General features: G+C 33.0%; 1 protein-coding gene across 1 annotated transcript; it reads left to right on the top strand.

The window, feature by feature from the left end:
* The first annotated feature begins 35 nt into the window (after positions 1–35).
* Positions 36–8,535, top strand: LOC128208785 (transmembrane protein 179-like). The gene is made up of 4 exons (XM_052912385.1): positions 36–403; positions 4,376–4,513; positions 4,705–4,789; positions 6,042–8,535. The coding sequence occupies exons 1-4, from the start codon at positions 111–113 to the stop codon at positions 6,216–6,218; spliced, it is 693 nt and encodes a 230-aa protein (XP_052768345.1). The 5' UTR covers positions 36–110; the 3' UTR covers positions 6,219–8,535.
* The last annotated feature ends 5,798 nt before the right edge of the window (positions 8,536–14,333 follow it).

Below are 14,333 nucleotides of genomic sequence, written 5' to 3'. Positions count from 1 at the left end.
AATAAGATAAGTGCTAAACCGGAAGTTTACGCCCATGGGCATTCATGTGGAACATAACAAAATTCAGCTGAGATGCATCTTTTATCATTTTAAAATAAGATAAAGCAAAGATGGGATTACACAATTTGACTGTTCTTTTCCAAATAACAGCATTTTTGCTGTCTTTCATATTGTCATTTTTCATATTCATCCCTTTAGCTGTGAATCAGTATCGGTTTAATGCACATTGCTTACTGTATGCATCCGGACACTGGAACACTTCTGACATTTCTCAACTGACAGATATAACATGGGGGCCAAACAGTGCTTGCGGGTTCGGTTTGTTCATCGGAATTGTTTTGATGCTAGTTACACTGTTCTACATTTGCCTTGATGCATTGCATCTGTTCAGGGAAACTGAAAGGTAATTGTTGTTGTTGTTGAAAGGTAAAAAAAAAATTAAAAAAGCCCCATTCTACTAAACACGTAATTTTTATGGAAAAAACACTTTGCCTTCAAAGGAGAGGTTGCACCATTTTCTTTAGAAGCCAACGCGGTGGTGCCCTTATCACTGTGTTTATCTACTGCAACCGCATACAAGTTCTGAAAACATGCATGCTGCATTTCGCCGCCAGGCTGGCTAAATGCAACATGCAGGTATTTTTACATATACCACAAGTACAAAAAGAAGATTGTAAATTGAACCATGCTCACGGAATGGGTTTCACCTTATTGTGAGGGTAAACAGTCCCATAAACAACACTTGATGATTAGGCCGCTGGAATATTGAGTGTTTGTTAAAGCATTTTTTTTAGATAAGTTAATTGATCCTTAAATATACCTGCAAAAGGGCTTTCACTCGTTTGTTTGCAAGGTTTGCACCAGTAGGTCAGTTAGTTTAAGCGTCCTTGTTGGAATAATAGCAGAGGTTATTGTATGTTTTTGTGAAATGTCATTACTAATAAAACACAATTGAGTTAGTTTGTGTTTAAAAAATTATTATTGCGCGAAGTGTTTGTTTAAATGTGGTTTGTTATGAATGCTACTATTTAAAGATTTTTGGAAAATCATTATTCAAAGTGACTGGGGTCAAACACATGTTCAATGTTCACAGTGCATGGTTAAAGGCCTTCTTGACTTGAAAAAGCTGTTTTTAACCATCAATAATAAATATAAAATAATATTATGCTACATTGTATTCAATATGATATTTATTTACAGTCGCAAAAGTTTAGAAAGGGCATTCAAAATTTAGTGAGAATTAGATGACAAAAGTGTCTGAAAACAGTTGCAAAGAAAAGTTTTAAGTTCAATGAAACTGATTTGAAATATATTTATTGGACGGGAATAAAAAAAGCCTTCAGAAAGATGATTAAAGCTACCTTAATTACTACTTGGCCCAACGCTGGCATAGGCATCAGGTTAAAGTTTTAGGGCAAGTTGGGATTTTCACTTATAAGTCCAATACCCTTCATTCAATTGACTTAATACTTCACACAGTTGTTCAGGGCCATCACATAATGAGGTCAGATAACTCCATTTTATCCTTTATATAAATTATGGCCCCTGATTGATAATGGAACTGAGGTTAAAGTTTTAGGGCAGGTTGGGATATTTATTTTTAACTCATATACCCTTTGTTCAATTGACTTAATACTTCAATTACACTATGAGGTAACATAACTCCATATTATCCTTAATGGAAGTTATGGCCCCTGATTGACTTAGGTTAAAGTTTAAGGGCAGGTTAAAGTTTAAGGGCAAGTTGGGATTTTCACTTATAAGTCCAATACCAGTACCCTTCATTCAATTGACTTAATTCTTCACAGTTGTTCAGGGCCATCACATAATGAGGTTAGATAACCCCATATTATCTTTTATACAAATTATGGCCCCTGATTGACTATGGAACTTTGGTTAAAGTTTTAGGGCAAGTTGGGATATTTATTGATAACTTCTATAGCCTTCATTCAATTGACTTAATACTTTACACAATTGTTCAGGACCATCACACAATTAGGTTACATAACTCCATATTATCCTTAATACATGTTATGGCCCCTGATTGACTTAGGTTAAAGTTTTAGGGCAGGTTTAAGTTTTAGGGCAAGTTTTTAATAAAAAAAACTTCTATATCCTTAATTCAATGCACTTAATACTTTGCAAAATTATTTGACGACCATCTAACAACAAGGAACATCCATTTTAACCCTAAATACAAATTATGGCCCTTGTATGATTTTTTTAGATTTAAATATCTTTTGAAAGGCGGATTTTTAGCTCGACTATTCAAAGAATATGGAGAGCTATACTACTCACCCAAGCGTCAGCAGCAGCATCTGCGTCACACCTTGGTTAAGGTTTTGCATGCAAGCACACATAGGTTAATATCTCAGCAACTACTTGAGGTATTGCATTGAGACTTTACACAATGGTTCTCAACCATCCAACCTACTTAAATAACCAAGTTAGAAAACTCTAGTTTGCATTTAATGCAATTAATAGGCCTTTATTATTTGACTTAGAAATTCTGGTTAAGGTTTTGCATGCAAGCACACATAGGTTAATCTCAGCAACTACTTGAGGTATTGCATTGAGACTTGATACAATGGTACTCAACCATCCAACCTACTTAATTAACCAAGTCAGATAACTCTAGTTTGCATTTAATGCAAATAATAGGCCTTTATTATTCGACTTAGAAATTCTGGTCAAGGTTTTGCGTGCAAGCACACATAGGTTAATATCTCAGCAACTACTTGAGGTATTGCATTGAGACTTGATACAATGGTACTTAACCATCCAACCTACTTAATTAACCGAGTTAGATAACTCTAGTTTGCATTAAATTCAAATAATGGCCGCTTTCTTTTGACATAAAAATTCTGGTTAAGGTTTTGCATATTACCACTTTTAAGTCAATACATCATGTATGCCATTGAAACTTTACACACAGGCTCCCAACCATTTAACCTTCTTCTTTAATCAAGTAAGATAACTCTATCTTTCATATTATATAATTTTTGCCCCTTTATTATGAGACTTAGAAATTCTGGTTAAGGTCTTGCATGTAAGCACACATAGGATAATATCTCAGCAACTACTTGATGTATCGCATTGAGACTTTATACAATCGTATTCAACCACCCAACGTAATTGAATAACCAAGTTAGATAACTGTATTTTGCAAATAATGGCCCTTTATTATTAGATTTGAAAATTCTGGTTAAAATTTTCCATGTAACCACCTTTATGTTAATATCTCAGCACATCATGTATTGCATTGAAATCTAATCTAACAGTGATCCATGCATGTTTCGCCAAAACTTTTCAATCCTTACATTGAAAAGCGGCAGATTAGTCGAGGGCGCTGTCTCTGTGACAGCTCTTGTTATATTCTTAACCACATTTTCATAAATGGAGAACAAGTTATTTGAATGACTTGCGTCATTGTTTGGGCGGGCTGGTGGGAGGCCAGTGTCAAAGTCACCTTGAATCGAATAATTTTAGCTAGGTTTGACAAAAAGATACCAAACTTGGTATATACGAAGAGTTTATGGAGACCTTTAATGGGAATGTATTTGAGGCCCCTAGGGTCAAAGTCAAGGTTACTATTAAAAGAAAAAGGGTTGGTATTGAATAACTTAAGTAAGGGTCTACATATTGTGACCAAACTTGGTATATAGGAAGAGTTTATAGAGACCTTTCCTGAGATTGTGTTTTGGGCCCCAAGAGTTATGGTCTAGGTCAAGGTTTTTGCTAACAATAGAAATATGGTTAGTACTGAATAACTCAAGTTCGGGTTGACATAGTGTGACCAAACTTGGTATATAGGACAAGTCTATGCAGAGCTTTCATGGATTGCCTTTTGGCCCCCTAGGGTCAAGGTCACTGTTACTAAAAGTAGCTTACTGTTTCAGTTATGGTTGACATAATGTGACCAAACTTGATATGTAGGAAGAGTTAATGGAAGACTTCCATGGGATTGTGTTTTGGGCCCTTAGGATCAAGGTCACTGTTAAAAAAATAGAAGAAAGCAGTTGAAACTGAATCTCTTCTGCCAATCATTAACAACCACATCAGGATTCTTGTTCACTTTTTAATTTGATTGTTTTATTGCTTTTGACAGTCACATATTACATCTTTATTGTGTTCACTTCTAAGTCAAAGCGGCGTAGTTGAGCATGTTGTCTTATGACAGCTCTTTTTGACTTAGCAGACTGCATTAAAAAAATACTGTAACATGTAATGACCCACTTGACTAACTTCCTATGTTTAACTATTACTCAACCTTTTGTAAATATTATCATTAGTTAACAAATTGAAAAAGATAAAGTTGTTTTTTTGTATTATTACACCCAGGTTAAGGTTTTAGCTGTTGTTGTTTATTTTTCAGTTCATGGCTAGATTCAATGCTGACAGGCTTGGTTTCACTGGTGTTGATGCTGATGCTGTTTTCAGAGAGCATCACAATATCTGTGGGCTTTAAAGAATGGTGCAATCTTCTGACAAATCCCCCTTCTGAGATTACTTCGTAAGTGTATTAAATTAAAATAATTACCTTTAACTTTGTTTATGTTTGCCAAGGATAATTCACTTACGCATAGCAAAGGCCCTTGACTCTGGTTTTAATTATTGTCAAATTATGTCCCTTGTTCAATTAAAAAACCCAGAGTGTTATGTTATTGTTGTAAGGTGTAGTATTTTATTTCTTTTGATTTTCAGGTGTGAATTGGCAGAGTATGTCACATTTTATAGCGAAGACAAGATCAACATCAACAATTTCTACACTCACATGAAAATGGCAGAGGTATTTTTTACACTTTTTTATTGTGAGAAGATTTTTTTTCTTATTACTTATTTTTTTATGTCCATGTAATCATAAAAATTATAATACTTCAAGTTGTATTGTAGTTAACTAGATCTTCATAAGCTTCAGAATACATTCATATAAATTCTTCAGAGTAGTTAAGAGTATTTTATATTACTTTGTGCAATTCAGAAAATAGAAAATGTCAAAATTTAAGGACATCAAAAATCTGCTGAATTTTTATTGGATTGTCATTGTCAAAATTGAGATGAGAGTGGTCTAGTGGAAAAGATGTTCGATCCCCACTAGGGGCCTTACAACATCAGTACTGGTTTCTGGACTTGAGGAATATTCTATAAGCGATCAGCTTTTGTCACAGTTGAGCTAAAGAACTTAAGAAAGCTTAGACTACCCAGTTTAAACCAATGAAAATAATCGAATGAATTGTACATTACCAATAATCTTAGCAAAGCCATTTTAATACAGTAGCTCAATCACAATGAAATTTTGATACTAAGAGCCAGTCAATTTGTACTGCCCCAAAATGTGACTTCAAACAGTAAGTTTTCAGAATTTCAAAGAGTTTAGGTTGTGATCATGCTTTTTTTGACAGCTACAATTTAATTGGTGAAATCAATGCAAACTGTACCAATCTGAGCACCTCGGCCATTTTCCTTCAAAATAATGTATATGAATGGTTTACAATATCTGAATTTCTTACATTTAATTACGGTATGCTTCAAGCAGATTGCATAGTAATTTTAATTAAGAAGTTAAGCCCAAGGACTCTACCCTTAGTAAACTTAATGGTTTATGCAATAGTACACTTCACTGGGAATTTTTGAACTAAGTAATTATAATTACCATTAAAGCACTACAATAAATTAATATTATTAATTTTACAAACTAATTCTTCTGATGCACCGGATACATCTAAGGCTTGTCACAATTAGCAGAGTTGGCGGAGGTGTTCTGATTGAAACTTTACATGTACGCATGCTTTACACAGATATGGGCAAGTCTCTTAAGTTGTTAGTACATGACGTGATGTCGAAGTATATGCCAAGTCGCTGATGGCTGTTGTCAGTAACCCTTTTGATATGGCAGTGGATAAACTTGCCATAGGTTATAATTTGAGTTTCACTAAACAGATTAGGGTGGACCGAATGCCATGATCCTTTAATGCATCGGTCGCTTGAAAAGTTTATTGTTAAACAGTAGTTTCATGTTTGCAAAATTGTTTTACTTACAGTTTGGAAGCTGGTCAAACTTTATCTGTTGGCTGTTCCTTTTTGTGACGTCATTTTACAAGCTGGTACGCTACCAGCGACACGAGACGTTTATGGCAAGTGTAAACCGAGAACGCGAGAGATTAGTCCAGAAATTTGGACCTCGTAATCGTGCAGAGTACATGCCTGTTCCAACCTGATTGGTTTTACATGTTTTGATTTTATTTTAAGATGCTTGTACCTGAAAAATGCTGATTTCCTTCAGGCAATCAATTTTTTTTAGCTTCATCCACATTATTTGCTTGTCTTCTTAGAAAAAAAGTCAAGATATTGTAAAAGACCCAATGTCATTGTTGTTCAGTGTCATTGTTGTTCAGTGTCATTGTTGTTCAGTGTCATTGTGCAAAACCTTTAAACTTTGCCATAACTAAAAAACCATAAAGATATTTCAATGAAACTTGGTAATTATGTTGCCAGGGACAAATACGCACATGTACAGGAATGTTAATAACTTCAAACATCTTCCTTTTCTTAAATTGATATTGTCATACAGACTTTATACCCTGTGTACATTGTATGTCCTTGGGTATAAATACCACAAGTAAGAAAAGATAAATTTAATGAAATCTTGTTCATCCTCCAGAATGCTACGCATATTACTTATAGAATTTGTTTGTGTCAAATCACATTCCTTAGTTTAAACACAATTACGAACATATGTTCGATGAAAGTTTGAACAAAAATCAGCTCATAGATATGATGTTGATAATCTTATTGTCAAATATATTAAAATCTTAACAATCACGCCATAGTTTTGTAAATTGTTTGAAGCAAAAAGTAAAAAAAGTGATACATGTAAAGTATTTTTTTTTATATTTAATGTGTACATTTGTCAGATTATATTTAGTTATAGGGCATTATAAATACTAATGGGTATTTAAGGGAAAAAGATCTGACAGAGATATTGGTAAATTTGGTATGGTCAATTTGGTGATAGAAGCTTATGTGAAGAGTGGTCAAGTTCCTAATTCTAGCCACTTTTACCGTATATTAACATAGTGTCATCAGTGATGGATAGCAATTATGAAGAAGAATGTCTGAACTTGTTTTAATGTTCTTTGTCATGCTTTTTCTGATGGTATTGTTTAAATTATTAATTAAGGCTGTAAAAAAACAACTCTAAAAAGTGTGGCCGGATTTGAGGTACAGGTGGCTGTCAGATACTCGAAAAGTTTCACCATGCTGTAAGTGCTGCTTATTACATAGTGCAATGATGTATTTATATATTTATATATTGACACCAATTTTGTAATGTTTACCTTTGCATTATGCTTTTCAATGTTTTATAATTATTTACAGATCATAAAGATCTTTAAAGGACTCATTCACAGATTTTGTGTTGGTAAAAACTTTTAACTTTGTCGAAATCGAGTAATGTACGTTTTTTTTATGAACAAACTTCAAACAGCAACTGGCACATACACAGAATTCTGTAAAATCCAGGCTTATGTTGATTAAATTTTCAATAGCGTTTAAAGGTTTTTTTTGAAAAATAGGGCATTTTTGGTCTAGTAACAATAAAGCTATTATTTGAACTTTTGATAAGTTATAACTAGCATTTTGATCACATTTCATACGAATTAAAAAATTGATGTCTGACCTAATTAAATGTGAACGAGTCCCTTTAAGTTCAATAGTTATAGAGTGAATCTCAATTGTTTTGATGTTCTTTTAAAGATGTTAAGTTTATATCACCAGACTGGTATATTGTGATTGCATATACATAGAAATTGTTCTTGCTGTATGAAATAGTGATTTTAAGAGTGTAATGTCCCCTGCATAGCCTAGCAAATATATAGCGATCATGTTGTTTGATAGCAGTTATGACCCTTGAATTGTCAAATTTGACCATATTCACCCGGTCTACTAACAAGCATTTCTTATCCAAGTAAGGTTTGACAGCGTCTGATTGCATTAACATGTTTGAAATTATTGTCCTTGAATTTTGATTTTACCATCTGTGCAAGATATTATTATAATATGTTAATTTTACTTAATCAATGTTCAATAGTAAAACCTATCACTCCACGAACATCAGTCCTACCCATTATTGATAATGTTATCAGAATTTCTGATTAAAAAATGATGCATGGGCAACATATCCAATTTGCGGAATTCTAGATTTTGTGATTTAATGGTTGTATCTACATGTGAAAATGTCTAAAATAGTACAAGGGTTGTTTCATTTGTCAGATGAAAAATATGATAAATGTTATAATGGATATGTTTATTTACAATAAAGTACTGTCTAATTCCCTGTAAAATGTAATCTCATCCTAGTTTTCCTCTGAATTCAAGGTGTTTAGACACTGGCATTCCATGTGCATGGATTTATTTTATGATCTGCATGAATTATTTATACATACATATTTATGACATATTTCATGTTTTACTTAATAATTAATAACATGATTTCTTTGTAATTATCTTGTTCTAATAAAATAGTATTGGTTTCAATGGCTGTTGTCAGTTTTTCCTCATGTTTATGAATGCACCTTATTAGGTAATTTTGCCTAAACGCAAGAGAATTTTGTGATCGCATTGTGCCTCCTTTGTACCACTTTGCCCGAAAAATTGGCTGAGCTGATTTTAGGTCTTTTAAGAAAATATGCATTGACAATGGCTGAGGCAATAAGTTTGAGCCACTGGCACCGAAACTATAGACATCAATTGGTCAAGTAAAACCTATATGTGAAGACTTTTGGTCGACAGTCAAACTATTATCCAGTGATTCGGAAGCACAGAGAGTAAATCTACAGTGGCCTCTGTTAAAACAAAATGTCCTCTGAGCACTGCTTTTTTCTGAAACATTGGCCTTGGTATTTTGGTGGGCAGTTGTTTATATATTCCAGGATTTGACAAATAAGAGGACAATGACCTTGATGTTTAAAATACCCCCCCCCCCACAAAAAGCTGACAACTTAGTCAGCATACCTATAACATTTGTGATCTACATAATCCCAATTACCATCCTCTAATTAAAGTGCCGACAAAATTAAAGTGCCGACAAAATTAACAAATATGTTACCTGTAGGATCATTGACTGGTCAAAGGCAGCCTATCTAGGAAGTTTCATGATGAATTATCATACCATTCTTAAGTTATTGGGTGAACATAGGTACAGTAATTGTCAAGTTTGAACTGTGACCTGGATCAACTGTTCGGGCCCAAACACCAAGTCTGAGGGCCATGGGTGTAAGCATTGTTGGGTTATCACTTGGACAACCTTTTAGCATTTAAGGTCACTGTAACCTTGACCTTTGATCTGATGACTCCTTTAATCAATAGGGGTCATCTACTGGTCAGGATCAGCCTCCATGTCAAGTTTAATGACCATAGGTCCAGGCATTGTTGAGTTATCACTCAGACAATCTTTGACCACTATTTCCTGTTAAAAGTCACTGTGACCTTGACCTTTGACCCAATGACCCCTAAAATCAAAAGGGGTCATCTACAGGTCAAGCCCAACCTTCATGTCACGTTTGATGACCATAGGTCCAGGAATTATTGAGATATCACACGGACAAGCTTTGGTCTAACGACTGACTGATCGACATGTACAATAATATGACAGCAGGATGTAAAACACTAGATTTGTGAATGTCATAGCATTAAAAAAAAGCTTTATTGAAACAAATGTATAAGTACATTTTATATCATCATTATAATGACCATTGGTATGATGACTGTGAATAGAAGTAATATAAATTCATATACATTTTACATTTTATTAAAAAAAAATCCATTTCAGTGATTATTAACACGTAATAATCAAAATACAAAAAAACACATCCAGTAAATACCGGGATATATATTCAGATGAATTATTAACTAAAAGATGAACAATTCAGTAATATATCTGTTCACATATGAAGCAAATATACATTTTGATAATGATAATTAAACAAATATAAGTACATAAAATCAAGGTTTTAAAAACCTACATTCTTTTGATAAAACAAACCTACATTGTTTTGATAAAACTTAACCATTTCAGGTTATTTTATACCTTAAGTGTGTATCTTAGGTATAAAATAGAAACAAATCACAGAAAAACCAAAGGACATCCACTAAAAGTTTTAACAATGAGCCAATTGTTCAGAGCTTTACTAAAGTTAACTATTGATGATGTGTTCATATATTTAAACAGGTACAGCTGAAACAATTGTCTCAAATCTTGTTAATAATACTGCAGATCAAATGTGTATCCAAATTCATTAAACTTCTAGAGCAGTAAAGATTTCATATAACAAAGTTTGAACAATCGGCCGAATGTTTCAACAAAAAATATAACCACATGTCAATTATTATCAAAAACATGCACAGTAAGAATTTAACACTTTTATGAGTTTAACATCAATGTGATGCAGGTCATTTTGACAACTTTATTACGGTAAAAACAAGTACGGTTTAAAATAATAAACCTAAGGAAGTTTGAAATATTATAAACATAGAGCTTGAAATATTAACTAATCCAACCACAGCTTGAAATAAAAAATTGCTTAAAGTTAAAACAAAAAGCTCTAGAATTATCTTTGGGAAAAAAATACTGAATGACTAGAATGAAGATTTTAAGAATCTTTCAAGCCTTTGAAGGGTTCTGAGCAAAGTCCGAGACACGAACACAAACTGGAGTTGGCAGATGTGTGGCAAGGTATATTTCCATGAACAGAAATTCTAGCTTCTGTGGGATCTTTGGTTGGTTCTATAAAAGTATGATGCTTGTCTCTCTCTGCATAAAGATAAAGATAAATTTACTATTATAATTTTGTCATGGTCATGCTTGTTGTTGTTAACAATGTAAGAATTAAAAATTTATTTAGCAAATAATATAATCATATAAATAAATAATTCATAATTTTCACATTCATTGAGTAAATATTGGCATCAACAATTCATAAGAATTGAAAAATGCTACCATATTAATTACACATGTACATAATTATAAGTTTATTACAGAGTTTAATGTGAATAATACTCGAGCATCTAGTGACGTGAGCTACATTTTATATGCAGAATATTCTGCAAAGCCTGTTGAAACAAATGTTGATGTGTACACAACATCTGGTAGCAAACTTTGCCAACTAGTAGTTATATTTATAGACATAAAGTAAGTCAACTGTCTTGATTTAATTTCGTTTGACAATAAATCATCAGTTTGCATAAGCTGGGCTCAAATTTGGCTGTTGTTTTCATCCAAGGTTTTCTAAATGACAAGATCAGACTCCCTCACAAAGTCAGTGGTGGTAGAATCACTGAGAACTACATGTAGTCGATTAATTCTTATTACATACATGTTATTTGTACTGTTAAATACAGAATAAGAATGTCTTACCTTCATTATCATCCTCAAAATACCTCTTCTGTTTGGGTACCATTGTTGGTATTGAAAAGATACTCGAAGAAGTGCATCATCATAATTGCATGTCCCGGAAGAAAGACATACGCCGAGTACAGGAAGATGGCGATAGTTGCAACTACTATCGAATCTGGAGTTTGTAGTTAAGATCAAATGATTCTGATGATGAACTAAATTGGTCACGAGATTTATCCAGAAAGTCTGTAGTTGTGAGTGTCCAATTTCAGCAAAATGTTCACTTCACTATTGACAATTGGTATACAAAACAGTGTGATATATGGATCACATGATCTGATCTGGCCCAATGAAAGACCATATGGCCCAGAATTAAAGCTCACACAGCCAAGATTGGTACACCAGTTAACTTATGGATCAGGATATACAACAGTAAAACAAAATAGATTTTTCTTTTAAGACAGTTTTAAATGCCAATCAGTTTGCTTGCTAGTTGATCTTATGACTTTGATCTAGGCCATATTGATGACTAGCCCTTGTAGTAAGCAGAACTTGTGAAGGCCTAATATAATGAATTTATATGACATTTGTTCATAGAAGTTTCATAAATATAGATGTTTAAACTTTGCATTGATAAGATTTCTACACAAGTATTTATTGCACTTTCTAGTATGAAGAAGTCCTTATATAATAATGTTGTTTGTTAGTTTTTTGGCATTTCAATTTTGTCCATAGAAGCTGGGAGTAAGATTACTGGTGTATTATTGGTCCCAGATAAAAGCTACATACACATATTGACTTTGCATTAATAAGATTTTTACAGAATATCATTAATTGAAAATTGCATTTCTTCTCTGTCCTCTGGTAAGCAATCGGAAGAGTGCTTGCAGCTAGGTAATGATTAGTCTAAAGTAATAAACGTATTTTCTTAGATTCTTGACATATCGAAAACCGTAAAAAAATCCGTCAACGTACAATTATTTCGACAAGTGTCACGCCTAGTCATTCTAAAATGCCGTCCAGGCTTTTTTTTTAATGATGGTTAGCCTGGAACGACGTCCAGGCCACAGGCGCAAGTCACAAAATAAAAAATCGGCCTATATATATGTTTATTAAGATATCTTATTATAGTATATAGCCCATATAGAACATTAAAAAAAGTTTGTGTCAAGTACCTGTGGTCCAGGCTAACCATCATTAAAAAAAAGCCTGGACGGCATTTTAGAATGACTAGTGTCACGCCCATTTCTTACGTTTTTTCACCATCAAACGTTTTGATTGATTATAAAAGGATACTGACAACTTTGACCTCCGTAGGTTCTAACATATAAACTGCTGTGTTTAGAGTGTACTGTAGATACCAGTAGTTGAGGAAATCTATAATTCTTTTAAGTCCCATTTTGTTTTGATTTGGTATCGTACGATGGAGAGTAAAAGGGGAGATAAATCGTAGAACAAAAAACTCTGCCCTACTGTATTTTTAGATTTAGACATAACGTTTTAGTACGCAAGAATAACGGCGTGGAACGAAAGGGTCGCGGACACTACGGACCAGATTTAGGGACACTACGGACCACATTCGTTGTTTTTTTTAATTTATTCACTCATTGGTCTTAAATTTGTTAATAAATACTTGAATATTAGTGCTCAGTATGACAAATATCTTTAATGTAACTGAAAATCCCATGAAATTCCAATGTTAAACATCAATGTATTTTTAATAAGTATTATAATAATTCGAATAATACTGAACGAAATATGTGTTTATCTTATAATTGTAAATGTGAATATTAATGTTTTCATATGTGATCGATTGCTTTCTGAAATAAACTTTGAATCGTCATATTTGTTTGTTTTCCGTTTCATCTGTTTTAATTGAAAGGTTAAGTGAAAGTGCCCTGTTACAATGGGTTTTCACACTTTTATGATTGCCAATTTAAGGTTGTCAGTGTAATGTTTGTTTCTTTTGTAATATACCGCCGATAATTACGGGTACAATTATAACTAATTAACACTAATAAAGGCAACAGAAATTGCCAGTTTTAAACATCAGTTTGCAAGAATTGCAACAAACACACATCGTTTATTTAATATAAAGCAAGAGTTGAGGTTTACATCCTCACTCATTGGTCTTAAATTTGTTTTGGTAAATGAACTGTTTTTGAAAATATTACTGCTCAATTTATTTTGGGAAATAAACTGTTTTGGAAAATATTTCTTTTGTTGCTTTTAACTGATTTAACTGCCGATCTTTCAAATTTCGTTCATTATTTTTCACATAATTGTTATAAATACATAGGTCTTTAACACCTTTTGGAATTTCACAAGATTTTATATTGAACCACTGATCTATTCGATCTTCACGGGATTTTTCACAGTTAAATGGAAGATATAACGTCATACTGAGCACTCATATTCAAGTATTTATTAATAAATTAAAAACTAAAGAGTGAATGATTAAAAAAAATATGTTTAAATCATGGTCCGTAATGTCCCTAAATCTGGTCCGTAGTGTCCCTAAATCTGGTCCGTAATGTCTGGTCCGTAGTGTCCGTAATTCGAACGAAATACCTTCAGGTGCAGATTTTTAATTAATATCCATCTTAGATGCATACTAGCTCTATAAATGCAATAATGATATTATGAAGCTATCTGAGAATTTCTTAAATAGATCTCTCTTTTTTATTAGAAGTCCTTTTTAACTAAGTTGACCTTTTAATAGCATCACAGACCTATAAACCAAGGTATATAGGTCCGTGATAGCATTAGCTAAAGAACTTCAGCGAACACGTTATATATTACCTTTTTGGATGTGTTGTAAACATCAAAAAATAAATATCAACATTAAAGTTATGGAAGCCAGAACTATGATAGCATGTACCATAACTTGGCAACTATCATTCATATCTCTGTTACCTAATTGAATACGTTAGTCCCTGTC

The sequence above is a fragment of the Mya arenaria genome, chromosome 11 (genome assembly GCF_026914265.1).
Source record: "Mya arenaria isolate MELC-2E11 chromosome 11, ASM2691426v1".
Classification (NCBI taxonomy): domain Eukaryota; kingdom Metazoa; phylum Mollusca; class Bivalvia; order Myida; family Myidae; genus Mya; species Mya arenaria.
The sequence above is the reverse complement of the archived record's forward strand: the minus strand, read 5'-3'. Positions and strand labels throughout refer to the sequence as shown.